The following is a 27,700-nucleotide window of genomic DNA, read 5'->3' on the forward strand; positions in this document are numbered from 1 at the left end:
GCAAGACACAGTGAATTAGGTACTTATTTTACAAGTCTGTGGGGCAAGGAGGAGTTATTTCTATCTGTATGTCTCTATTTCTAAGCGGCAAATAAAAAGGGAGATTTATGCTTGATTCAGCCAGGGAGATTTGCCTCCTCTATGTATCTCCTTTCTCCTCTGTTGAGGAGGTTTACTTTACAGACACATAGGTTTCTATCTTTAAAGTGCTCTTGACCAACCGAGCCCTTCTTCTTCTTCTTTCTCTTATGTTTAGTTTAAGCTTATCTATCAATCATTGAATTTATTAATATTCTACAAACATCAATTTCAATATAGATATACTTGATATCAATAGAATCTTCTTCTTTAAAATAATAATAATAATAATAATAATAATAATAATAATAATATTAAGAGCGGTAAAGAGCCACTCGAGTGAATTTGATATCATTGTTCTGTACCAGTCCTCCTGTGCCGGCAGAAAACCCAATCACAATATCCGAGCTATGGTTGAGATATTCATTGATCTCCACATTCTTGACGGCTAGAACGACATTATAGTCTTGAGAGTTTTGCTTTAAAGACACCTCGACAATGTTCGCCTCTGTCATGAACCTTGCTCGGACGTCAATCCATTTTCCATCATTAAGTGCCGGAATTTTGGAAGTGTGGCCTAGCGAGTGATTATGAGACGCGCTATTGGCATTAGGTGGAAGGCGTCCATGAACACTAATATGATTATCAGAAGGATCATTATATCTATCCACACTATATAAATAATTTTAAGATTCCAATACATATTCTGTATGTTAGATCAAACATCTTTAACTTCATTTCTCTGTTTGTTTGCTCGCCTTTCTCTCTTCAATTTTAATTTCATTTCTTATAGCTTATATTTGTAAGCTTACTTTTTATAGGTATCGAATTCAATGGCCAGACTAAGTAAATAGATGAGCTGTTAGTCTGTAGATTATATACATATACATACATATATATATATAGAATGTGTCTTACCTGTCACGAAGACCATCATAGCCCATTCCAGAGTCACCTATATATATTAAAAAAAGAAGAAGAAGGAATATAACCAATCGTTTGTATTGTATTTTACTGTGCTTTGAATGTGTGGCTGTCAAACTTTACCATTTCCTAAAAGTGCGTGTTTTTGAGCTTGTATGACAAGAGCAAGTCCATCTGCACCACCATATGCAGGTCCTCCTGCTGCGTCTGTTATTCTTAAAGAAAACTCGATCTCAAGTCCCTTGACTCGTGGATCTATTAAGTTTATCGTATTTTTCAAAAAGACGCCACCACATTGGCTTTGTATTGCCTGTGTAAGCCTAATTGTTTTTTCGGCTGGGTTTTGTGATTCTAAGGACTGATCGTTTAAAAGAGGGCAGGCTGTTCCCAAGAAATCGAGTGTACTGAAATCAGGGTACTCTGCTTGAATCTTATAATCTAAGTTATCAAAATTTGTCAGTATAATAGAAAATAAAAGCCAAAAAAAAGGGAGAAATGTGAGGGAGGTTAAAGGGGGGGGGGGAAAGTGGGAGTGTGTATGTGTGTTAGGGTTAAGGCCAAGTTGAAGAGAGAACAAAGTGCATCAAACGCACAGAATAGCTTACTTACCGGTTAGGTATGGCTTCATAATATTTGCTGACTCTGCATTGCCACCATCAAATTCTCCTCGCGTGATTCTCCATTCCAAAGAGCCTTTAGAGCTTAAAGGTGAGTATACTGCTTTTTTTGTTTTTGTTTGCTTTTTACCAATTGGAGCCAATGCTAACAAAAATAAAGCCTTTCTTCTTACCACTCTTACGACCAGACATTTGGCTTATATCTACATGCGTACGTTTAATCGATTCCTCGAGTTCCTTCTTTTCCATGTCTCTTCTTTCTCTCAGGATGGCGAGAGTTTCGTTGTTTAGATCCTTTTGTCTTACAGCACATATATCTGAAATACACTTTTATAAGTAAAATGTGATTAGCCAAACAGCTGTTATCACACACACACACATAAAAGCTTATCATGTTAAGTCTTTTCTTTTACCTTCGCTAGATCTTCTTCACTTGTTAGCGTACGTCGTTTTAGAGTTTCATCCCATTTTATTGTGTATCTTTTGGTGACATCAACCACTTCTTTTGGTGAAAAGGCAATGCAGTACGCAAGTTTTTTGTTCCATCCTTCACTATACACCAAAGGCTACATGAAGAAGAATACATAAATATTTGTGGTATGCTGTATAATGTACTCAATATAGGCAAGTTAACTTACGGTATCAAATGCATCTTCACACGGGTCGCAATGGATCCAACGCTGGTGATGCTCAGAGTAAACTTCTGTCCAGACATGATCTTTGGATAACATGAAAAAATAACCATAAAAATATCACGATTAGAATCAACACACCAACACAAAACACACACACACACACACACACACACATATATATATATATATATCTACCTGTAGTATCCAAAACTAGTCTAGCTTCAGCACCGATAGATCTACAACAGAGTGTAAAGCACTAGGACCATAAAAAAATCCAACTTCTTTTCGTTTAGTGGTGTGCTATTGATTGAATAAATTTAACCTTACATCAGCCCATTCTCCACAACGACCTCTTCTTGTTTCTAGTAGCTTTGGAATACTCCTAAAAAAACAAACAAACAAAACAAATTAGAAAGTGGGACGATCAATATACATATAGATACATAGCTAAAAAAATCGATAGCTTTTTGAGCTGTCATTTATAGAATATCTTACGTATAACGAGGAAATCGAGTAGTTCTCCGACAGTTTTGACATTTGTAAAGCTCGACTACATTAGCACCATCATTTCTTTCTTTTCTATTGGGTGTGTCAGTCCCACTCCCTACAGTACTTCCCTATAAGATAATGATAAAGATAGTTTAATGTCAAAACCATAATATACTATAGATATTATCATTCTTGTGTATGTTTCTTTCTTACGTGACAGTGGTCGCAAGGAGGTTGGTCAACCCACGAAAAGAACTCCGTTTTGAACCAATGCATCATACTGCGTACAAGCTCATCGTCAACTGTAGTATCTTCAATTTCTTCTGCGGCCTCTTCAGCCTTTTCATAAAGAGTCTGCAGCGGAATATACTCCAAAGCAAGTTCCTATATCCACCGGGTTGTCCAAAAAATAATAATAACAATAATCATAATAAATATATATAAATATATATATATATATTTGGCTTGGTTCTTTGGTAAATGACACTTGACAGGATTAGGATTAAACTGGGATGAGCTGATCCAGATTTAAGAGGCAGAAAGGGGAGAAAAAAATAAGGAATTTTTAATATTGTACCATAATCTCTGAATCATTGTAGACAAGAGATTGTTGACTTCTGCGCCAAAGGACATTAAGAAAAGGGTTCGTTGTACCAGTGCTAGATCCCGATTGGCTGGCAACATTCAAATCATTTGACTGGCCAGATTTTTCTAAGCCAGAGAACACCAGTCTGCGTTTCTTGAGAGCCTCTCCCCATAAGGTTGCAATCCTTTTGGAAATCGATTCAATTTCTCTGGAATCCATAAGATCAAAAAGGTTTATAAAGCGTGACAGAAGGTGAGCGGGAAACTCACTTGCTCAAGTTTGATGGAGTCATGTGTACTCCGATCAAACTGTACAACACAAAAAGAAAAATAAATAAAACTCAGCTTTCAAATGAAAAGAGGTGTGTAATTTCAGGCACAAAAAATAAATAAAAATAAAAAAGATCTATGATTTACATTTATAATTCTCTTCCTTTGGTATATATATATATATATATATATATATATAATGCTCTTTTGTTCAGCTTTATAGTTATTTTGTTGCTATGGCTGTTGAGTGCTACGTAGTGTAAATAAATAAATAAATATATATATATTGTCATTTGTCTGCATGTTATCGAAAAGAAAGTATTCCTTTTCCTAATGGTTGTGTTACAGACAGCAATAAATATCACATGAAGTACGAGTTCAACAAGAAAAAAAAAGCATTCAATTTGAAACAAAACATGAACTCCCCCTTGTTAGTTCTATTATCATCTCTTTCCTTCTCTTCTTTAATTAATTAATAAAACTACATGCATAAATATATAGATAAATAAATATAAAGGTATGTAATAAACAGGTGTGGATAATAAGCCAAAATCTGGTTGTTGAATATTGAATATTTTGGCTTTGGCTTTGGTTTTGGTTTTTGGTTTGTTTAAGGATTGGCGTCCTGCACGGACCATGCATTGGTTTTCAGTGAATATGTGTATATCTTATTCCAAAATTTAAATAGAGAACAATAGTAAAAAAAAGAGAGGGAAATGATAATAATAAGAAGGGTTAATACACCAATTTAAAATAAAATATATTAAATTTAATTACAGTAATTACAGTAATTAAATTAAATTAAATTAAATTAAAATTGAAATTTATTCAATATATATATATATATATACAACTTACCGTTCTTTTTGGTGGGAATACTGAATGGTCAAAGTGACCAACACGGGTTACCTTGTAAGCCAAAAGACAGAAATTATCCATGGCAATGTCATGAACGACCTTGATCATTTCCTCAGGTGTGCCGGCAACACCAATTCGAGGACCTTCCTTATCCATCATGCAATCTAATGACTGGCACGAGAAAGAAAGGCGGTCGGCCTTGGGTACTTCTCCTTGTGATGGCCAAGTGAAACTTGCTCTGGTTCTATTGCTCATCAGACTCCATTGTCTACGTCTCTCGGTCTCCCAATAAACTGCAGCCGGTAGTTGATCACTGACTTTAGGTGGTGGAAAACGAGTAACTTGAGTAGGAGACGATGCAATGTAAAACTTTCCCGAAAAATGATACTGCTCTTTTGATTTCGGCATCATCCTTAGAATCATCAACATTTGAGAAAAATTAGTGCTTCATATTAGCGGAGTAAAACAAGGTTGAGAGGATATTATTTTTTTGTATATTGCCAAGCACTTGTTCTTTATTGTTGTTGTTTGATTACCAGCATAATTTTGCTTGAGGATCAGATCTAATATCCCCCATAAGACTATTGTTGTTCATCGCGAGCAGAAAAGTAAGGAACCGAGCGTCTTCATCAACAAATGACTGGAACGCTAGAGAATGCATCGACGTTTCTCCCGAGCGTTTTATATTTGCCATGGTCAAGTAAGCTTTAAAGAAGTATCAATGCATTTTTTTTTAAAAAATAAATAAATAAATAACCAAAAATTAAGATTATTATAATAATTTTTGGAAGCCTACAAATAGTCTTTTTTTTTTCATTTTCATGCAAACCAAAATAACTATAGGTATATACCTTTATCAGTATTTGGAGGATAGTTAAGAGTATAGCTTGTCCTGAGCGCATAGTGCCATGGTGGTGGGGCTTGCGGATGAAGTGTAGGTGATGTAGGTGATGATGGCAATGAGAATGACATTGTAGAAAAAAAAAGAAAGAAAAGTTAATGGGTTTAAGAGTATGACCAAATATATATATAATTGACCCAAACCTGCTCATTTTCTCTCTCTCTCTTTTTAACCATGAAAAGTGGCTTGATTGGTTTAAATCACCGCTATGCTGAGGAGGGACAGACAGTAAGAAAAAAAAACCAACCAACTCAAGTTGAAGTGAACCCCTCTTTCCTCCCTTTTTTTTCCCCGCCCCGCCTTCTCCGTCACCCCACGTAGACTTCCTTAATGACAAGCTCTAGCCAGCTGCCATTAGCCAACAATCCGTAAGCAATCACTTTGCTTTTTTCTTTTTCTTTCTTTTATGTTCACTAAGAAAAAAATTAGCTGACGTTCGTTGTTATATAAACTTTACTCTAGGAGACCCTCGGGGTCTTCTGTTCTTCCTCCGCAGCCCCCGACCTATGCACATCATCTTCCGTCAATACCACCAAAGAAGTCTTCTGTAGCCTCATTTGCACTTCCACAACCTAGAGGTGGAGAGCACTTTCACCCTTCTGCTTCTGCTTCTTCCGCTTCTGCGTCTGCTTCTGCTTCACCTTCCTTAACACTCTCATATGCTAACGCGTCACCAGCTCATTCGTTTGGAGGCATGGTCGGAATCCAACATTCTTCAGACCACCATCCATCCATGACCACTCCAATGCCGTCCCTACCACCTCTCCACCCACTAACTCCTTTTGAACCAATCGGTCCCCCTAGTGTGGTCCGTGCCAGCAGTCCAGCTGCAAATGCATCTCAGTCATCTCACGACTCCACACAGGCAAACTATCGGCCCTTGAATGTGCGGGATGCACTTACTTACCTTGACCTGGTCAAAGTGCGCTTCTCGGATCAACCTGATGTTTACAATCGATTTCTTGATATTATGAAAGATTTCAAAAGCCAATCGTAAGTATTGATGTGTATAGACTCTATGTTATGTGTTTCTGGGAGTGTGGGAGTATGTGTTAGCGTTGGGGTTAATTTGCTGTGCGTAAAATACTAAATACTTTTGTAGGATCGATACTCCGGGAGTAATTGAGAGAGTATCAACACTTTTCAAAGGGCACCCAAATCTAGTATCTGGATTCAATACTTTTCTACCACCGGGTTATCGCATTGAGTGTTCTAAAGATCCTCGTGAGCCAGATTTGATCCATGTCACTACCCCAGGAGGAATTACAACTACCACTGGTGGTTCGGACTCCCGACATCCAGAAACCACAGAACCTCCTCATGGACCTCTTCTTATGAGTGGACGCACCCCAACCCACAGCCACATCCACAACACCACCACCACCACCAGCAATAACAACAGCAATAACAACAGCAATAACAACAACAATAGCAGCAACATCAACAGCAGTAGCAGCAATAACCTTAGCCATAACCTCAACCTCAATCATAACATCAGCCATAACCTCAACCATAATAACAACAATATTCATAACCTCAACCACAATCACAACCTCAATCACAATAGCAATCACAATAACACTAGCTCTATAGCCTATTTTACTCCACCATCAAAACCTCTCCACCAACCTGAACCACCCTTAACCACCAATACAACTCCTACAGATCAATCTTCACACAACAATGGAGCTAAAAGGCCTCCAATTGAGTTCAACCATGCCATCAATTATGTGAACAAAATCAAGGTAGTTTTTCTTTTCTTTATTTATTTAAAGATGAGGATAATACCTATAGTATACTATAGTATAGTACGGTTTTTTCAATTTGCTGATTCTATGTATATAAATATATATAAAATATAAAAAGAATCGATTTGCAAGCGACCCAGATACATACAAGCAGTTTTTGGAGATACTTCAAATGTATCAAAAGGATGAAAAGGCTATCCAAGATGTAAGCAATTCTGTGTTCTTTTGTTTTGTTTTGTGAGTTTGGAGTTTAAAGAATTTCAACCTAACAACTAATCGGCTAATAAACGGGTGTGCTTTAATTTTCATTATTTATATTTTTTCTTTCTTTTTTTTTGTGGGTGTTTTGTGAATAGGTATATTCTCAGGTGCAGTATCTGTTTAACGGATCTCCTGATCTCCTGCATGAGTTCAAACTGTTTTTACCTGACGTGTCCGGTCAAAATCCACCAGTTTACGATCGTGGTAACCCAGAAAAATAATAATAGCATATTTGTATATTTGGATTTATACAAGCATATATAGACTTAATATTGAAACTATTCCGTATTTTTTTCTTAGGATCCAAGAGAAGCATACTAGGACCACCACAGAATGGTCAAGCTATTCCACCTGGAAAAAAGAAGAAAATGGCAAGTAAATCAAATCCAATAAAACCAAAACAGACCAAGCGGAAAAAAAGGAACATATACAGCGACTTGCTTAATACTGGGATTAAGGCTGAATAATATTTACTAATGGTTGTCTATCTGTTTTGGTGTGTGGGGTGGAAATTTATCAACAGACAAAACGATCAAAACTATTTAATATGAGAGATAGTGACCAGGAAGTATCCCGACAAGGATCTCAGGGACCTGATATGATTGACAGATACGAATACGCTGGCTCATCAGATCCCAATCGCCCGTCTGTCTCATCTGAAGACGAGGTTCTGTTTGAGAAGATTCGTAAACACATCGGAAATAAGCCATCCTACGAAGAGTTCCTCAAGACCTTAAATCTCTACAGTCAGCAGATCGTTGACATGAACACTCTGATTGACCAAGTCCAAGTCTTTTTGGGAAATAACAAGAAGCTTTTTGATGCTTTCAAGTCCATGGTTGGGTATGAGCCTACAGGTCGTATTCTCACTATACCTCCTACAGTCATTCCAAAACCAGACATAATGCATTGCAAGACTGTAGAAATCAGCCCTAGTTATCGAGCTGTGCCCAAAAGCGTAAGTAAAGAAAAAAAAAAGCCTCTAAATCGTTTGATGTCTATGGTGGGTGATTGAGACATTTCTTGCTCTCCGATTAGTGGCAGAATCAGCCTTGTTCTGGAAGAGATCAGTTGTGTTGGGAAGTCTTGAATGATGGATATGTATCCCACCCAATTTGGGCAAGTGAAGATAGTGGATTTGTTACATCCAAGAAAAATCAATATGAGGAAGCGCTCCATCGTGTGGAAGAAGAACGGTAGGTCTACTAAGAAATATATATTCGTAATAAAATATTGCTTTCTTATAAAAATATACATATAAAGAAGAGTAAATGAGTAGAGGAAAAAAGGGGAGGGGGAGGGGGAGGTTTGAAATTAAACAATGAAACTTATTGTGATGATAGATATGATTACGATCTCAATATTGAAGCCAATCACAACGTTATTGCTCTTTTGGAACCCATCGTTGTTCGATTAGAGACAATGACTCCAGAAGAGAAATCTAATCTCCGTCTAGAGCCTGGCCTAGGTGGACAATCTGTTTCAATATATACCCGGATAATCAAAAAGGTGTATGAAAAAGAGAGGGCGGAGGAGATCATTGAGATGCTTTACACAAACCCCGCTCAAGTAGCACCCATTCTTTTAAAACGACTGAAGAAGAAGAACGAAGAATGGATCAAAGCTCAGGTAAAAAAAATCTTGTTGCTGTGGTTTATATATATATATAACAGATTTGATTTATTTTGTGAAACTTTTACTAGTATGAGTGGAATGGTATTTGGCGTGAACTGGATGCAAAGAACTTTTATAGGGCACTTGATTACCAAGGAACAACATTTAAGAGTAATGACCGTAAGGTGATTGTGGTAAAGTCTCTTGTTACCGAGATCGAGACGATGCATCACAATCAACAGACCGAAAAAAGTACTTTACAGCCCAAATCAAACTATCAGTTTCTGTCAATACTTGATGACCCAGATGTCTTCAAGGACATCACTCGTCTTGTTTTTACATTTATTGAAAACCAAGGAGGGTTTACAAACAATGATCGTGAAAAGATCCGAACCTTTATTCAAACTTTTATCCCCATGTTTTTCCATGTGGATGATGTGATGCCTGAAAAGCAACAAAACTACACCGACGAGGCTGACGATGAGATTGTGTATGAAGAAGATGAAGAGGACGACGACGATGTCAATACGTCCGGCTCTGAGGACTCAGAAGCTGATGTAGAACGAGAACGAGCCAACTCGCCTAATAACAACTACCAAACCCAACCACCACCACCACAGCCCCCGTCCACTCGCCGACGTCATGGAAGAGGGAGTCGCAACCATCAGGAGGACGAGGCAGCAATGGGACTTTTACGTGACGTGCTGACCAAGAACACTGGTTCTCTTACAACCAACGATGCAGGAACATCTGCGCATGTTAATGGTAAATTACCCTCTGAATCACCAGATTCTGGACTTGTTTCTGAAGAAAGAATAGTCAAGACAGAAGTCGATGGAACCGAAGAAGCAACGACTGCATTTCCAAAAGAAGATCCTTCTTCTGCCGAAGCTGAAGAAATATCAGATCGATCCGCATCTCCTCTTGTCACTGCTACTGCTACTGCTGCCACTACTGCTACTACTGATCAATCAAGCAACCATCAGAGCCACACATTGTTTGCAGCAGCGGCAGCGGCTACTGCGCCAGGAATGCGAAAAAGAACTGCGTACAATTTTTTTTGTAATTCCAATTTCTATTGTCTATTCAGATTATATGAGGTAAAATCATCATCCAAAATAATAAGAATATTGTATATTAAAGAAATTACGAATATATGGTCTTCTTTTTATTATCTTTTGTATGTGTGTATTTATATAGATGCTCTATGAAAGATTATTGAAGATGAAGAAACATAGTGAAGAGATAAAGGCAAATCCTCGCAAGGGAAAAACATTCAACAAAATGGCACTTGATCTTGGGTTTTACAGTCATCGTTTTGAAGGTATATATTATTATTTCTTTGTAGATAGTTATTTGACCGTATGTTATTTATTTATCGGTGTCTTATAAATATACGTTAGATATCGATCTTTCCGGAAGCTATTATGCTGCTCTTTTGGGCGTCATTGATCGTTTTTTTGAAGGCGAGCTAGACCAGACCTTGTTTGAAGAAAGCGCACGCTATATTTTTGTGACAGAGGCATATACAATGTTTACTATCGATAAGCTTGTACTTGCTGTAATAAAGCAGGTAAAATATACATTTATAAAAAAAAAACTTTAAACTAAAAATTTATATGTATATAAATTCTTTTTCACAAAAAAATTAGATTCAAGCTGTAACTATGGATGTCAAGTCAGTTGAACTTGTCAAATTGTTTCGTAGTGACCAATCTTTAGAAACAGTCTCGCCAAGAACATTGTCTGTGTATCGTCTTCGAGTAGAAGATGTAATAGGATCTGATGAAAATCTTTACAAAGTCAATTTTGTGAGTTAAAAAAAAAACAAGCGAACCTAAAGTCCTCAATAATAATAATAATAGTAAGATTTTATAATTTCTAACCGATATTACCTATTAGAACACAGGAGCACATGTTATGACAATTCAACTGTTAGGAAAAGACGAGTACATGCTTGAACCAACAGCTCAAGACCAATATGAAGATTATGTAGCAAGCTATATGTGCTGGTCCTACAATACAGAGGGAATTGATACCGAATCATTGAGACCATCTTTTCTTCAGCGGTAAGCCTGTGCAATTTTTGGATAAGTTCTTGGATAACCTAGTTCATTCCATTTAACTTTTAATATATATAGAAATCTAGAAGTCTGTAACATGGATCTTGACAATATCTATGTGCGATCTAAACTTCAGTACAAAATATCCCAAGAATCATACCATATGTTTTACATAATTGGCTCCGAAGATCTATTCGTTCGTCCAAATTCAGCTAGGAAACCTGAACAAGAGAAAGAGCAAAAAGATAAAAGCGTAGAAAAATCAATATCAAATACACAATTGTCAAAATGGCAAAATTGGCTTCAATCACCTACTACCGGATGGTCCAAAGATATCAGTAATGAGGACGAAAGAATGGAAGTCGAATTAAGAACAAAGCAATTGCTAGCTCATGGAATCGATTATGTACCTGAAAGCAATCCTTCATAAAAACCACGTAAATATTATCCTTTATCATTTATCGATTCATTTTTTTTTACCCTTCCTCAACCTCTATCTTGTTCTTTTTTGTTGCTATTTTCTTCACCTATCTTTTCCCTCTTTTCTTTCATAGCTTGGTTTATATTTTGACTTCTCTTTCTCTCTACTATTCCTTCGTGTTATTCAAACATTCTACTAAATATTTATATAAATTTTGCATTCATTAACTCTCAAATGGAGTATTCATGTATGTATATATATATATATATGTGTGTGTGTGTATGTGTGCATGCTCTCAAGATTACATTTTTGTTGCTGTTACAATTCGAAATCAAATACAAATTATATGGAATTTAAACCGGTTGGATATTGTATTATTATTTTTATATACATATTTTAAGAAAACAAACTTTTTTTACTCTATAATATTCGTTTTTTATTATTATTTTACATTAACGTAGTGTTTGCCAATAATCATCTTCTGGAGCACTATTAGTATCCACATAAACTTTACCAATACTTCCACACCGAAAATCGACATAGCCTAGGGGAGTATGGGCCTCCAAGGAATTGGACCGCAAAGAAGACGACGGGCTTAACTTTGAATTGATAATACTACTGTATCTATCTTCCAAGCATATAGAGGACAGATAATAAAGTACTTGCGCTACTTGTCGGTCACGTAAGATAGAGGCCGTGTGATATTTACCATCCAAAAGCCCAATATCCCAATACATATGATACCACACTGTTCTAGACAAGTTTGCATAATCCTCATCCTCAATCGCAGTAGGCTGAAGATCGTTATTACCATCATAATGATCAAAGTCTATAACTCCTTCATCTGTAAGGCTGGTAGGACCTCTAAACCTTTCTGGGGAGATAGATATCAGACGAATCGGTAAACTGAGAGTACTTGGGTGCATAGTAATAAATTTGACACAATGTAGACGAAGCTCCTCAAAATGAGTGTGGGACATATCGATGGGCATATGATATGGAACTGCGGGCGCTTCTTGATATATAACTGTCCATACAATGCGCATTAGCCTTAGAGCGGTACATCGACGAGAAATATATCTTAGCACAGTTGTTGAGAGTGTAAGTCTGTTGAATTCTATCAGCCTCAATCCGTGTGCTGGTGGATGTATAGAAGCCTTCTCACTGAACGTAACACCGCTTTCGGTAATTCTCAGTTTTTCCAAGAAAATGCAGCAATCCAAAATTAAATCCAGTTCAAATTTTGCAGTACTACATTTCAAATCTAGCTGTGTGAGCCGTGCGTACTCGTCCAATCCTAGTAAAACTGGCGGCTGATCACTGGAACCGAATTTCCCGGCAATAGATAAACTTTCGACCGTGGCAGAATAATTTGTCGAGATCATCTTCATCGTTTCGTCAAATACATCCAGGCTTGAATACTTGCTGTTGAATCCAACTTTTATAGAGCGGGACGGAATATCAGAAGGTCCAAATAGTGTCCAAAATATTTTATGTAACTCGCCCAGATCTTTGGTATCGATTTGAATGTTTTCCAGCCTCTCAAATACATTATAGCATGAGATAAATCTACGCTTTAGTTCTCGTAAATATTGCTCTTCGTGTACCCCAATCTCGGTAACATGGCGAGCTGTCTTTAGTTCAATTGTCTGTAGATTTGGATATTTCCGAGAAAAGTAACAAAGCCACCGATAGTCTATTCCATGAAGGGTCACAGAAATGCTTTTCAAATCAATTGCTGGCTCACATGTTTCGATTACCATCAAATCATAACTGGCGAGATGATTGAGAATTACTTTCATTGATAAAACCTCGAGTCGCGGTAAATTTCTGTGGAGGGTTTCGATATCGTTTAGTTCGAGAATCATCACACCTTGTTGATCATTGAGAGAAATATCCAACTGTCGTAGACAAGGTAGACACGACAGAATATAGAGAAATTCTCTGTTGCCCTCAAAGAAATCAGGTATACTAATATTTAACTTTAGGGCATCTAGGGATTGCCAAAGACTCCAGTCGACAGATCTTCTGTATTCGAATATGTTTTTGTACGATGTCGTAATCTTCAAGTCCCGTAAATACGGAAAGTATTCTTGAAGTATCAAGAGTTGTTCATCATCCATGTCAGTTTTAGTTGCCAAGTCTAATTCACGCACAAGATCTCCGTTTTTTATGTAGACATTCTCTTCGATAGGAAGATCATATGTGGTGTTGAGTGTGTCAAGATCTTCCATTCTGAGGACGGACCACAAAGACGCTTGGAAAGGCTTACTCCATGCTTTACAAACATGTGTACAAGTTAGCTTGTCTCTTGGTAATAGGTATTTCGCAACATAGGCAAGAATCTCGGTTGGTAAATCAGGTATCATTGTTATTAAAAAAATGAAAACAAAAAAATGAAAACAAAAAGAATCGGCAAAAACTTCTTGGCTGAGTCCCAGCAAGAAATTTTTCTTTTAAAATACTATTTCGTTGATCGTGGAACACCCGGATATTGAAAGAGGGCGTTCAAATAACGGCAGACTGAACAGTTTTATCAAGTTACACGCTTAATCGGGACTTGATAAAAAGCAAAAGCAAAAGTAAAAGAAGAGAGATGGGGTGCAGTAGGACAAAGAAGATGTACTTCTAATGGCATTTCTTATTGTATAGGTTGAATAAATTAGGTAAAGAATAGCAGTACTCCAGAGCAGTAGCAGCTCAAGGTTTGACAAGCCTCACCACCAAAAAAAAAATTGCAAACGCTGATGATAATCAGAGATATCTGTACACCGTGAAACAGAAAGTTAAAAAAAAAAGACAATTTAAGGAGGTTCACTGTTCAGTTGTGCCAATCTCGTAATTGTACTTCTGTGTACTTTGGCTAAAACAAAGAAAGTTCGAGTACTCAGACAAAGAATGCATATGATTTTGTTGTGTGTTACTTTATTATGTCTTATGTCTTATGTCTTTTTAAATTGTTTTTAAACAATGTTGGTTTCGGTACAGTAATTGGCATGAATATATGCTTGGCCTTGGAATTATCAGTGTACCATTAACATATATGGACAAACCGAGTTAACTTCAAATGTATATGTTTCTCAGCTTGAATAAGTTAGTCTCCAGTAAAATACATGACACCATCTATTACCAACACTTGATCAAACCAACAAAACAAAATAAAAAAACACTGCCATATAATATCATTATTTTTTGCTATCTAGCTTGACCAAGCTGTATATTATTCTCATACAGACTTTGGAAATTTAATGAGTAAAAGTTTGTCTTGGCTCAGTTTCGGCTATAGAAGTTTATTAATTTTTTAGCAGCAATATTGGCGTTTATCTTCATCATCTTATGTGTCACAGGTGAGAAGTATTACGGATGTACCGAGCCAAAGAACCCATCTGTATCTCTACGGAAAATCATTGGATTCTCTGACATTTATCATACCTTTTTTCATTAACTTCAATCCCACTATAAAGCACAGTAGATTTTGGATATCAAAAAGTCTAAGAGAATTATTTATTATTTGAAGATGAATACTATTGATTGCCACTGGATTTATTTTGTGAGACAAAAGAGTGTATATTAGAGGAGATCCACTAATACGAATTACAAGAAAAAGAAAATACTAAATTAGGACAGTATTCATTACAAGGTTTTGCCTTTTGGCTTGTGTAATTTTACCTAGACTTTTACGTATTGAAATAACATGATATATATATATATATGCGTGTGTGTGTGAGTGTGTGTGTGTGTATGTATGTATAGCTATAGGGCGAGTTATTATAGCACAAAAACAAAATTCAAACCACAAATATTTTGGCAAAGCTTAGTATGTGATGAAGGATGAATGTCAAAGTTTAAGGATTTGTTTCAACTTTTTCAATTTCTTTTTTCGAAAAGTGAAATAAGGTTTAATACCCGATATAAATAGAAGGAGGGAAAAAAAAGACTGATCAACTTTGTGTGTGAGTCTTGTATCCAACTGTCTTTACAAGCTATGAGTATATCTTCACTTTTAGGTATGTAATTTTTAGACCATATTAGGCACTTACTTAGGTTCTCGAATTTATTTAAAGTTATAAGGTTCGCCATAAGCCTACCAAGGCGTCTTTATTTTTGCAGGTCAAAGAAAAGAAAACAACTTATTTACCTTAAAGACATAATTTTAAGACAAAGTAAGAGTCCTTGATATTGATTGAGTACAATCTTTTACATAATTTGAAAGTCTTCTTCTTTTTTTGACAGCCTAATTTTTGTAAGCGTTTTGGGCTTTGAAACACAACCAAAGTACAGTAATTTACATGACTGCGTGCATTATTGTGCAGTATTTACTATGCGCACTGACCATATATGTAGCATTAAATTATATTCAAAACTCTCAAATCATACTTAAGACAATTGATCGGATAGATACAAAGAGCTTTGATAAAAAAAAAGATATGTAGCTCATGTATAAAACTGTAGGCCCATTCAATATTATTTTTTTTGGTATTTAAAACAACATAATAACAATATCGTACTAAATTTTTAGTGTTTTTTTTCCATACTTAACGAATGCTACCCTGAGACTGGTTGCGTTTTTATATTTTCAATTACACTTCTGTCTTCCTTCTAATAAAAAGAGCTCCCAACTCATTGTCTTGTGTATTTTTTTTAGCTCTATCTTGTATGGACTTCTTGATAAACTTAATTTTTCTTGGTGGTCTTAGATCATATAGTCTTGTAATTGATCCACCAGACTTTGTTTTCCGATATTTCGAGGCTGCTGTATTCTGGTAGTCCTCAAGGACGTTCTCCATGCTAAACACATCAGATTTTCTCTATTGATTAGCGCACTGTGAGAGATCTTGTAAAATTCTGTTTCTTGATGTGTGTTTATACTTCAACAGATTTAGAATTTTACCGTATTGAATGCAACAAATATAGTTCTATTTCTTTTATTCTTTTACTGATTAAGTGCCCTGATCGAAGATCCTTGTATAGAAATCAGGATATGTGCTATTTAGCATAATTATTGTAGGGTCGGTGTTTCTTGGGACTAGCTTTACTGTGAGGGTCTTTTCATTAATTTTATATGGAAGCATTTTTTTAAAAAAAAAACACACACACACTGCTAAACTTTAATGTGAGTTTCAGTAGTCAGATCCTGTATTAAGGAATTAACTCTGGTTATACAAACAATAAAAAATATATATATCAGAGACCTTGCAAAAAGAATTTAATACCTTTAAGTTGCTTCATTAGCTACAAGATAAGAATGCTATATATATATACCTGTAGAATATTTTAGCATTCTACTGTTAGAGCATCAATGTTTGTAGTTTTAATTGGAAAAAATCAGTTTTCTTGAATAATTTTCTATTAGGATTATATTCACTCGTTTTAAGTCAGATAGAGATCTTGGATCTTGACAAGTAATTCTTGTATTTCTTTGATAGAATTATTTTTGGTGTCAAATAGAAATAATAATAATATTTGCTATTTAATAATAATGTGCACTATATATTATATCAGTTAATTAGTGGAAAAATATGACTATATTGTATTGCGTTATTCGTCGATAAATTCTTTAAAGATAGACACTACAATATAATAACCATTCTAATGTTATTTTATTTTTATAAAATAAAATATTGTACAGTTCGGCTTCAATCATGAATACAAGACTTGATGCATCAACTGGTCAATTAATCATAATTCACAATAATACAGCCGGATTTAAGCAATCATGTGGATATCAAATAAATGCTTGTAAAATTAAAGACCTTTACAAGTTTTTTCTTTAAAAATACGTCGAGATCAATTCAACAGGCTGCTTTATTAAGATTTCGGCTGTAAAGTTCCTTTTTTTGTTCATAATTCTCTTCCATGCTATTCTACTGTAAGCTTATGTTAATAAACCAATTGGTCGCATTGAATAGGCTAATTGATTTTGAAATGCAATGACGTCACAGATTTAAATACACAGTCACACGCGCAGCGTGTCCACCTTTGTCGTGAGACAAGTGCGGCTTTAAGGATTTTTTTTTGTCTTGAACACGATCTGATCATGAGTGGTGATCCGATGCACGACCAGGGACTCGCTGTACCTGTCGGTAATGCACCCTCAATGTACTCTGCCCAGGGACAGCAGTATTACAACCAATATGCATATGAATCAAACCATCCCGAACCTATCAAAAACCATGAAGACAGATTGAACGAAAAGGCAAAGAAATGGCAACAGTTACAGAACAAGCGCTATGGCGAGAAGCGCAAGTTTGGTAAGCCATCAAAAAGAAAAAAGGAAAAAGCATCGATGAAGCCCAAAATTAATATATCATCATAAACTATTTTTTTAAAAAACAAAAAAAAGGCTTCATCGAGCATGAAAAAGCAGATATGCCTCCAGAACATCTACGTAAAATCATCAAAGACCACGGTGACATGTCAGCAAAGAAATTTAGACATGACAAGCGTATCTATCTCGGTGCATTAAAGTATGTTCCTCATGCCGTGCTTAAATTGCTTGAGAATATGCCTATGCCATGGGAGCAAGTCAGAGAAGTCTCAGTCCTGTATCACATCACAGGTGCGATTACATTTGTGAATGAGATCCCGTGGGTCATTGAACCTGTTTACATTGCCCAGTGGGGTACAATGTGGATTATGATGAGAAGAGAAAAACGTGACAGACGGCACTTTAAACGTATGCGATTCCCACCGTTCGATGACGAAGAACCACCGCTGGATTATGGTGACAATATCATGGACGTTGAACCTCTGGAGGCCATTCAAATGGAAATGGACGATGAAGAAGATTCGGCTGTATGTGATTGGTTTTATGATCCAAAACCTTTACTGGACACAAAACATGTTAATGGTACCACATATCGCAAGTGGCGCCTTGATCTTCCTATTATGTCTACCCTCTACCGTCTCGCCCATCAGTTGCTGTCAGACATGAACGACAAAAACTACTTTTATCTCTTTGATCTCAACTCATTTTTCACGGCAAAGGCTCTTAGTATGGCTATTCCCGGAGGTCCTAAGTTTGAGCCTCTCTACCGTGATATTGATACTTCAGATGAAGACTGGAACGAGTTCAACGATATAAACAAAATCATTATCCGTCAACCTGTACGAACCGAATACAAGATTGCCTTCCCCTTCCTATATAACTCTCTTCCCCGTAGTGTGCGTGTTTCATGGTATCACTATCCTATTGTCGTCTATGTTCGGTCAGAAGATCCCGATCTTCCGGCATTTTACTTTGATCCCATCGTCAATCCCATCTCATCACGAACAATTGAATCAGCTGGAAAGCAACATGAAGATTCCATATTTGGAGACGGTGATGAAGACACCGAGTTCAGTCTTCCAGAGTCTGTCGTTCCCTTCCTCGACGAGACCGAAATTTCCACAGAAAACACAGCAAATGCCATTGCACTTTATTGGGCACCACATCCATTTGATAAGAGATCAGGTCGTACACGACGTGCACAGGATGTTCCTCTTGTAAAAAATTGGTACCTTGAGCACTGCCCACCTAACCAGCCCGTGAAAGTGCGCGTCTCTTATCAGAAACTGCTCAAGTGCTACGTGCTTAATGCACTCAAGCACCGGGCACCAAAAGCACTCAACAAAAAATACCTCTTCCGCAGTCTGAAATCCACAAAGTTCTTCCAGACCACTCAATTAGATTGGGTTGAAGCTGGTCTCCAAGTCTGTCGCCAGGGTTACAATATGTTAAACTTGCTTATCCATCGTAAGAACCTTAACTACCTTCATCTGGACTACAACTTCAACTTGAAACCTGTCAAGACCTTAACCACCAAAGAGAGAAAAAAGTCAAGATTCGGAAATGCATTCCATTTGTGCAGAGAAATTCTCCGCCTCACCAAACTCATTGTGGACTCTCATGTACAATACCGTCTTGGAAATGTTGATGCTTTCCAGTTGGCAGATGGTCTTCAGTATATCTTTTCCCATGTTGGTCAATTGACCGGCATGTACAGATATAAGTACCGACTGATGAGACAGATCCGTATGTGCAAGGATCTGAAGCATTTGATTTGTAAGTCTTTCTTTTTCTTTTTATTTTTAAAGAAAATAGGATTATATAGATCAATATGATCGAAATATATATTTACTGTTGTTATTATAGATTATCGTTTCAATACTGGGCCTGTTGGTAAGGGTCCTGGTGTCGGTTTCTGGGCTCCTGGATGGAGAGTTTGGCTTTTCTTTATGCGTGGTATTGTTCCTTTGCTTGAACGTTGGTTGGGTAACTTACTGGCTCGTCAATTCGAGGGACGTCACTCCAAGGGTATTGCTAAGACTGTTACCAAGCAGCGTGTCGATTCTCATTACGATCTTGAGTTGAGAGCCGCCGTTTTGCACGATATCACTGACGCTATGCCTGAGGGTATTAAGGGTAACAAATCGAGAACAATTCTGCAGCATTTGTCTGAAGCATGGAGAGCATGGAAGGCCAATATCCCCTGGAAGGTACCTGGCATGCCCACTCCGATTGAGAACATGATCTTGCGTTATATCAAGGCCAAGGCCGATTGGTGGACTAGTGTTGCTCATTACAATCGTGAACGTATTCGTCGTGGTGCTACCGTTGATAAGACCATCTGTCGTAAGAATTTGGGTCGTCTCACTCGTCTTTGGCTCAAGGCAGAACAAGAACGTCAGCACAACTACCTCAAAGATGGTCCTTACATCACAGCCGAAGAAGCTGTCGCTATTTATACATCAACTGTTCACTGGCTCGAAAGCCGAAAGTTCTCCCCTATTCCATTCCCTCCCCTTTCTTACAAACACGACACCAAGCTCCTGATTCTTGCTCTAGAGCGTCTTCGCGAAGCTTATAGTGTCCAGGGTCGTCTTAATCAAAGTCAGCGTGAAGAACTTGGTCTGATCGAACAAGCATACGATAATCCCCACGAGGCTCTCTCTCGTATTAAACGTTTGTTGCTCACTCAGCGTGCCTTTAAGGAAGTTGGTATCGAATTTATGGATCTCTACTCTCATTTGATTCCTGTTTACGATATCGAGCCTCTCGAGAAAATTACGGATGCCTATCTTGATCAGTACCTCTGGTACGAGGCTGACAAGCGTCACCTCTTCCCTGCTTGGATTAAGCCATCTGACTCTGAACCCCCACCGCTACTGGTATACAAGTGGTGTCAGGGTATTAACAACCTTACTGAAGTCTGGGACACATCTGAAGGACAGTGTAATGTTATGCTTGAAACTCAGTTCAGCAGAGTGTACGAAAAGGTCGATCTTACTTTGCTTGGCCGTCTGTTGAGACTCATTCTTGATCACAATTTGGCTGACTATGCTACAGCAAAGAACAACGTTGTTTTGAACTACAAGGACATGAACCACGTAAACGCTTTCGGTCTTATTCGTGGTCTGCAGTTCGCATCCTTTATTTTCCAATACTACGGCCTTGTTTTGGATTTGCTAGTCCTTGGTCTTCATAGAGCTAGTGAAATGGCCGGTCCTCCTCAACTTCCTAACGACTTCTTGCAGTATCGCGATGTAACAACCGAGACCAGACATCCTATTAGATTGTACTCGCGTTACATTGATCGTCTTCACATCTTCTTCCGCTTCACAGCAGACGAAGCCCGTGACCTGATCCAACGTTACTTGACCGAACATCCTGATCCTAACTTTGAGAATATTGTGGGATACAATAACAAAAAGTGCTGGCCTCGTGATTGCCGCATGCGTTTGATGAAGCACGATGTTAACTTGGGCCGCGCCGTGTTCTGGGATATCAAGAACAGACTGCCTCGTTCCTTGACATCTATTGAATGGGAAGAGAGCTTTGTTAGCGTTTACTCCAAGGATAACCCGAACTTGCTCTTCTCTATGTCTGGTTTCGAAGTCCGTATCTTGCCCAAGTCCCGAAGCATGACTGAAGAGTTTACACTCAAGGATGGTGTTTGGAACCTGGTTAACGAGCAGACCAAGGAGAGAACAGCCCAGGCCTACTTGCGAGTAGATCAGGAGTCGATGGATAAATTCCACAACCGTATCCGTCAGATTCTGATGGCTTCTGGAAGTACCACTTTCAGTAAGATCGCTAACAAGTACAACACAGCATTGATCGGTCTGATGACCTATTACCGTGAAGCTGTTGTCCACACACGCGAGTTGCTTGATTTGCTGGTCAAGTGTGAGAACAAAATCCAAACACGTATCAAGATTGGTCTCAACTCCAAGATGCCTTCCAGATTCCCTCCCGTTGTATTCTATACTCCCAAGGTAAGATGATTTATGCGGTATAGTTTTTGCGGGCAGTACTCTGTATATTAACCATGCTTTGTTTTTAGGAATTGGGTGGTCTTGGTATGTTGTCCATGGGTCACGTTCTTATTCCTCAGTCAGATCTTCGCTGGTCAAAGCAAACAGAATCCGGTATTACTCATTTCCGATCCGGTATGAGCCACGACGAAGATACCTTGATTCCCAACTTGTATCGTTACATTCAGTCATGGGAATCCGAATTTGTGGACTCCCAGCGTGTCTGGGCTGAATATGCCTTGAAGCGTCAGGAGGCAAACGCCCAGAACAGACGTTTGACACTTGAGGATCTCGAAGACTCTTGGGATCGCGGTATTCCCAGAATCAACACCCTCTTCCAAAAGGACAGACACACACTTGCCTACGACAAGGGATGGCGTGTGCGCACTGATTTCAAGCAATACCAGGTTCTTAAGAACAATCCATTCTACTGGACTCACAGTCGCCACGATGGTAAATTGTGGAATCTTAACAATTACCGTACGGATATGATCCAGGCCCTGGGTGGTGTAGAAGGTATTCTTGAACATACTCTCTTCAGAGGTACCTACTTCACTTCTTGGCTCGGTCTTTTCTGGGAGAAGGCTTGTTTTGCCGGAGATACTTTCTTGTTGCTCGCCGATGGTAACGTCAAGCTTGCTCGCGATATTACCACCAAAGATCAGTTCATGGGTGATGATGGTTCTCCCCGTACTATTCTTGAATGTGTTGACGGTGTTGCACCTCTTTACAAGGTTATTCCTGTATCTGGTGAGGCACTCGAGGTAACCGGTAACCATATTCTTTGCTTGACTACTACCAGCAAGTCTAGCCTGGTGTGGAGCGACGAGGACAAGATATACACTCTACGTTGGTTCAGTGACCAGAAGGGTGCTCAGGAGTTCACTACCGATTCCCTCCAAGTTGTTACCGACCTTGTAGACTCACTTGAGGAAGATGTCAGTGCAAAGGAACAGGAGTACTTCTCTGAAATGACAGTGCGTGAGTACATGGCACTTCCTCAGACCTTCCAGAACACTTGGTTGATGTACCGCGCTGAACCAGAGGTGACCAAACATAATCAAGCTATGGTCGTTGCTATTAAGGCTGTCGAGTTGGTTCCTGAACCCCAGACCTATTACGGTTTCCGTATCGATGGAAACCAACGTTTCTTGCGTTATGATGGCTTGGTTGTCCACAACTCTGGTTTCGAAGAATCTATGAAATACAAGAAGCTTACCAATGCCCAGCGTAGTGGTCTTAACCAGATTCCTAATCGTCGTTTCACTCTCTGGTGGTCTCCCACCATTAACCGTGCCAACGTTTACGTCGGTTTCCAGGTTCAGTTGGATCTTACTGGTATCTTCATGCACGGAAAAATCCCTACACTCAAGATCTCGCTCATCCAGATCTTCAGAGCCCATTTGTGGCAAAAGATTCACGAAGCATTGACTATGGATTTCTGTCAGGTGTTCGATCGTGAATTGGAAGCTTTGCAGATCGAAACTGTCCAGAAGGAAACTATTCATCCCCGTAAATCATACAAAATGAACTCTTCTGCCAGTGTAAGTATATTAAAAATTGTGTGATACAAGTAACCCCCCCAAAAAAAAAGAAGAGAGAGAGAGATACTTATCTTTCTATGTTGCTTTTATAGGATATTTTGCTGTTCGCTGCTTACAAGTGGCCAGTTTCACGTCCTTCGCTGTTGAACGACCCTAAGGATATTATGGATGGACCCACGACTACTAAATATTGGTTGGATATTCAGCTTCGCTGGGGTGATTTCGATTCGCATGATGTTGAGCGTTATACTCGTGCAAAGTTCTTGGATTATACTACGGACAATATGAGTATCTACCCATCGCCCACTGGTCTCATGATTGGTGTGGATCTCGCTTACAACTTGTACTCTGCTTACGGTAACTGGATTCCTGGTATGAAGCCCTTGGTTCAGCAGGCCATGGCTAAGATTATGAAGGCCAACCCTGCCCTTTATGTTTTGCGTGAACGTATCAGAAAGGCCCTCCAACTTTATTCATCTGAACCTACTGAGCCTTACCTGTCATCAACCAACTACGGCGAGCTTTTCAGTAATCAGATCATTTGGTTTGTGGATGATACCAACGTATACAGAGTCACTATCCACAAGACATTCGAAGGCAATTTGACTACCAAGCCCATCAACGGTGCCATCTTCATCTTCAACCCACGTACTGGACAGCTCTTCCTCAAGATCATTCACACGTCTGTATGGGCGGGTCAGAAACGTCTGGGTCAGCTGGCTAAGTGGAAGACAGCCGAAGAAGTAGCTGCTTTGATTCGTTCCTTACCAGTCGAAGAACAGCCCAAGCAGATTATTGTTACTCGTAAGGGTATGTTGGATCCTCTTGAGGTGCATTTGCTCGATTTCCCCAATATTGTCATCAAGGGCAGTGAGTTGCAGCTTCCCTTCCAGGCTTGTTTGAAGGTTGAGAAGTTTGGTGATTTGATTCTCAAGGCTACTGAGCCTCAGATGGTGCTGTTCAACCTGTACGATGACTGGCTGAGAACCTTTTCTTCCTACACTGCATTCTCTCGTCTTGTTCTCATTCTGCGTGCATTACATGTTAATAACGACAAGACCAAGATGATTCTCCGTCCTGACCGAACCACTATCACCGAGCCTCATCATATCTGGCCAACCCTGTCGGATGAAGAGTGGGCCAAGGTGGAAGTACAGCTGAAGGATCTTATTTTGGCAGATTATGGCAAGAAGAACAACGTTAATGTGGCTTCATTGACCCAATCTGAAATCAGAGATATTATTCTTGGTATGGAGATCCAGGCACCGTCTCTGCAGAGACAACAGATCGCAGAGATTGAGAAGCAGACTAAGGAGCAGTCGCAGCTGACAGCTGTGACGACCAAGACTCGCAATATCCATGGTGATGAAATGATCGTAACAACCACTAGTAATTATGAGAACGCGACATTTGCTTCCAAGACCGAGTGGCGTATTCGTGCCATTTCGGCAACCAATTTGCACTTGAGAACCAACCATATCTATGTGAACTCGGATGATATCAAGGAGAATACATATACCTATGTGCTTCCCAAGAACGTATTAAAGCGATTTATTACAATTTCGGATTTGCGTACCCAGATTGCAGGTTTCATGTATGGTGTCAGTCCGCCGGATGCACCGAATGTCAAGGAAATTCGATGTGTAGTTATTCCACCTCAGTGGGGTACACATCAGACAGTCCACTTGCCAAACACACTACCAGAACATGAGTACTTGGCCGATCTTGAGCCCCTGGGTTGGATTCACACGCAACCCCAAGAATTGATGAATATTTCGCCCCAAGATGTGACCACTCACGCCAAGTTGTTGGCTAACAACAAGTCCTGGGATGGTGAAAAGGCTGTTGCGCTCACCTGTTCTTTCACCCCCGGTTCGTGCTCCCTTACGGCCTATAAGATCACTCCAGGTGGTTTCGAGTGGGGCAAGAACAATATGGATACCAGTAGTAATCCACAGGGATTCCTGCCTACACATGCAGAAAAGGTACAAATTCTCCTGTCAGACCGCTTCCTTGGTTTCTTCATGGCTCCTTCTGAAATTTGGAACTACAACTGTAAGTTTTAAATATTTGTAATCGTGAGACTTGAGTTAAGCTGATCTAATCGTTATTTAAAAATAATTATTTTCATTAATTATTATAGTTATGGGAGCCCAATTCAATGCGAATATGAACTATCGCCTGGTATTGGATGTACCAAAGGAGTTTTACCACGAATCGCATCGTGCGTCTCACTTTATGAATTTTAGCAGTGAGATGGAGACTGGTGGAGAAGCAGATATTGAGGATTCATTCGCATAAAAAAAAGAATAAGTGTATATCTATCTATATATATAAAAAATCAAATAAATGTATAGCAAAGGAGAAGGTGAAGGTGAATTAGTGTATATAACATAACATATACCATTAACATTAACTAAGCTTGAGCCATATATAATATAGATGAAAGTTACACCTGTGATATTCACATGTTTTCGTATTAGATCTCCTTTTTTTTTCTTTTATATAAAAAGCAATAGAATGTTTCCTCTTATCACATATCATTATCAATTAGAGAAATACCCATCAAATAATAATAATACTAATACTAATAATCATAATCATAATCATAATAATAATAATAATCTGGTGTTTTTCTCTTTCAATTTCTTTAAGCAAGATTTTCTTGCTTTACCTTGGCAATGAATTGTTTTTTTATTTTTGTTTTTATTCTACAGACCAATCCAATTTAGATCATTTTTTTTATACTCTACTTTCGTACAATTATCGGTCTTCTAATAAAGACGCGATTTTATATATTTAAAACACCGCAAAATAAAAGAATACTTATGAGGACTCAGACAATGAAATATGCGTCTTTTTTTTTTTGGGAAACTTTTGAAAAAAAAAAAGAGAGTGTTTTGCATTAGCTTGGTTTTAAGGTAAGTGGGTTTGGGTTATATTGAAGAATCTGGATTGTCAGTTAGGCAGGCTAATAGATATGCCCTTTTTTTTAAAAAAAAAAACCTTGATTTTTTGATTTTTGATTTATTTATCAATACTTCTTTAGCTTTAAAAGAAAAATTAGTAATTGAAGCTTGGCTTTGATATTCTATTTTTCTTAGTGTAATATATAAACTAGTTTATTTACCAGTATATGTCATATTATCAGTAACAGTGAGTATTAAAGCCTCTGTATGCTTGATAGTATTTACTTTTATAGACCTTTATTTTTTAAATCGGGTTTTAAGAAATGGAAAACAAGGTAAGAAAGGAGAGAATATTGAGGTGTACTTTCAACGCTTGGGTTGAACTACACGAATAATCAATACATATCCTTCTCTTCTAGAAAGCTTTCTTTTTTTTTGTAAACAGTAGTACTACTAAGTTATATGATTTTTTCTCCCCTGGAACTTTTCTTTGAAAAACTATACTAGCACTTGGAAGAGATAACATACATAATAATAATGATAATAAACTTTCTGAGGCAAGGTAAGGTTGCTTTTATAGAAAATTACTTTCTAAAGCTATTTTTGTGTACATGCTAAGATTTGTATTGAAGCTGCTTCCGTCTATAAACACGCAGTTTCTTAGGAAGCTTTCTCCTTTCTCCTTACAGCAAGCTATAGCTTTTTTTTTATCTCGGATTTACTTGTTCTTTTCTGTTAAGTCTCATACTTGACATATGTGATTTCTCTTAAAATAAAGTCAAGAGTAGGTTTATATGTTTGTTAAACATATTGAAGAAGACGAAGAAAACAAAAAGGTTTTAAATCTGCTGACTACAATAACTCATATTTTATTTTATTTTTTTGTAAACAGATAAAAATGGACCCCCAACTGGACATCTTAAAATATTAACACAAACACACCCAGAAGTTGTTGAAAAAGAGATCCATGTAACAATTTCTTCTTTTCTTTTCATATTACCCATTATGTGTCAAGATAATAATAATAAGAATAAGAATAATGCAATTATGTACTTTAATAACTAGAATCATATAAGTTAAAAGACCCTTTCATATAAAAAGTGGTATTCTATTATACTTTAAAGACATAAATAGTGAATTGTAGATTTTAAAGGTGCATAGTTTATTATGTATGGAGTAAGGGCTTGTTTGCATAGTTTTTATTTCTAAAAGAAAGGTATGCAACAGAACTCCGCACGTGCCCACAAAAAACCAGTCTCATGCACTTCCACTTGTAATGTAACATGTATCAGGATTACAATTCGTGATGGTAAATATTAACTTATTTTTGCTAGGGCAAGTGGTCTAATTAAATGTAATGTATGGTATTGTTATGAGACTTCAATATAAAGCTAAATAGCTTTTATTCTAGACGGCTAATAATCATTATGACCGTGTGAAATGTAATGTGGGGGGGGGGGGGTTTCTTTTGGTGTAGATTGATGAGC

The 27,700-nt window shown here is 37.9% G+C and overlaps 5 protein-coding genes across 5 annotated transcripts; 2 read left to right on the top strand and 3 right to left on the bottom strand.

Annotated features, from left to right (window-relative positions):
• Nucleotides 1–255: 255 nt before the first annotated feature.
• On the bottom strand, nt 256–3,548 carry PHYBLDRAFT_178891 (hypothetical protein; the record flags this gene model as incomplete). The annotated part of the gene is made up of 13 exons (XM_018438057.1): nt 256–750; nt 891–920; nt 997–1,033; nt 1,126–1,440; nt 1,612–1,695; nt 1,793–1,946; nt 2,033–2,185; nt 2,258–2,337; nt 2,450–2,510; nt 2,582–2,636; nt 2,750–2,871; nt 2,957–3,127; nt 3,321–3,548. The coding sequence occupies 13 exons, from the start codon at nt 3,546–3,548 to the stop codon at nt 393–395; spliced, it is 1,848 nt and encodes a 615-aa protein (XP_018299358.1). The 3' UTR covers nt 256–392.
• Nucleotides 3,549–4,208: 660 nt separating this feature from the next.
• PHYBLDRAFT_161932 (hypothetical protein) lies at nt 4,209–5,428 on the bottom strand (the record flags this gene model as incomplete). The annotated part of the gene is made up of 4 exons (XM_018434534.1): nt 4,209–4,265; nt 4,457–4,901; nt 4,993–5,161; nt 5,308–5,428. 4 exons carry the CDS (start codon nt 5,426–5,428, stop codon nt 4,209–4,211), a joined length of 792 nt encoding a protein of 263 aa, XP_018299359.1.
• Nucleotides 5,429–5,687: 259 nt separating this feature from the next.
• PHYBLDRAFT_161933 (hypothetical protein) lies at nt 5,688–11,473 on the top strand (the record flags this gene model as incomplete). The annotated part of the gene is made up of 16 exons (XM_018434535.1): nt 5,688–5,725; nt 5,820–6,350; nt 6,460–6,695; nt 6,951–7,102; nt 7,224–7,310; nt 7,462–7,570; nt 7,667–7,741; nt 7,921–8,324; nt 8,405–8,562; nt 8,710–8,995; nt 9,070–10,080; nt 10,181–10,304; nt 10,384–10,553; nt 10,633–10,791; nt 10,883–11,049; nt 11,122–11,473. The coding sequence occupies 16 exons, from the start codon at nt 5,688–5,690 to the stop codon at nt 11,471–11,473; spliced, it is 4,059 nt and encodes a 1,352-aa protein (XP_018299360.1).
• Nucleotides 11,474–11,881: 408 nt separating this feature from the next.
• Nucleotides 11,882–13,872, bottom strand: PHYBLDRAFT_79620 (hypothetical protein). Its single transcript, XM_018443482.1, has one exon. The coding sequence runs from the start codon at nt 13,831–13,833 to the stop codon at nt 11,917–11,919; it is 1,917 nt and encodes a 638-aa protein (XP_018299361.1). The 5' UTR covers nt 13,834–13,872; the 3' UTR covers nt 11,882–11,916.
• A 3,629-nt stretch (nt 13,873–17,501) lies between these two features.
• On the top strand, nt 17,502–25,699 carry PHYBLDRAFT_178893 (hypothetical protein; the record flags this gene model as incomplete). Its single annotated transcript, XM_018438058.1, has 6 exons — nt 17,502–17,715; nt 17,808–19,508; nt 19,599–21,721; nt 21,790–23,304; nt 23,397–25,359; nt 25,448–25,699. 6 exons carry the CDS (start codon nt 17,502–17,504, stop codon nt 25,603–25,605), a joined length of 7,674 nt encoding a protein of 2,557 aa, XP_018299362.1. The 3' UTR covers nt 25,606–25,699.
• Nucleotides 25,700–27,700: the final 2,001 nt, after the last annotated feature.

Source organism: Phycomyces blakesleeanus (assembly GCF_001638985.1).
Source record: "Phycomyces blakesleeanus NRRL 1555(-) unplaced genomic scaffold PHYBLscaffold_1, whole genome shotgun sequence".
NCBI classification, from domain to species: Eukaryota; Fungi; Mucoromycota; class Mucoromycetes; order Mucorales; family Phycomycetaceae; genus Phycomyces; species Phycomyces blakesleeanus.

Coding starts and splice junctions, on each gene's coding strand:
- PHYBLDRAFT_79620 (XM_018443482.1), bottom strand. CDS start 13,833: ATGATACCTGATTTACCAACCGAGATTCTTGCCTATGTTGCGAAATAC.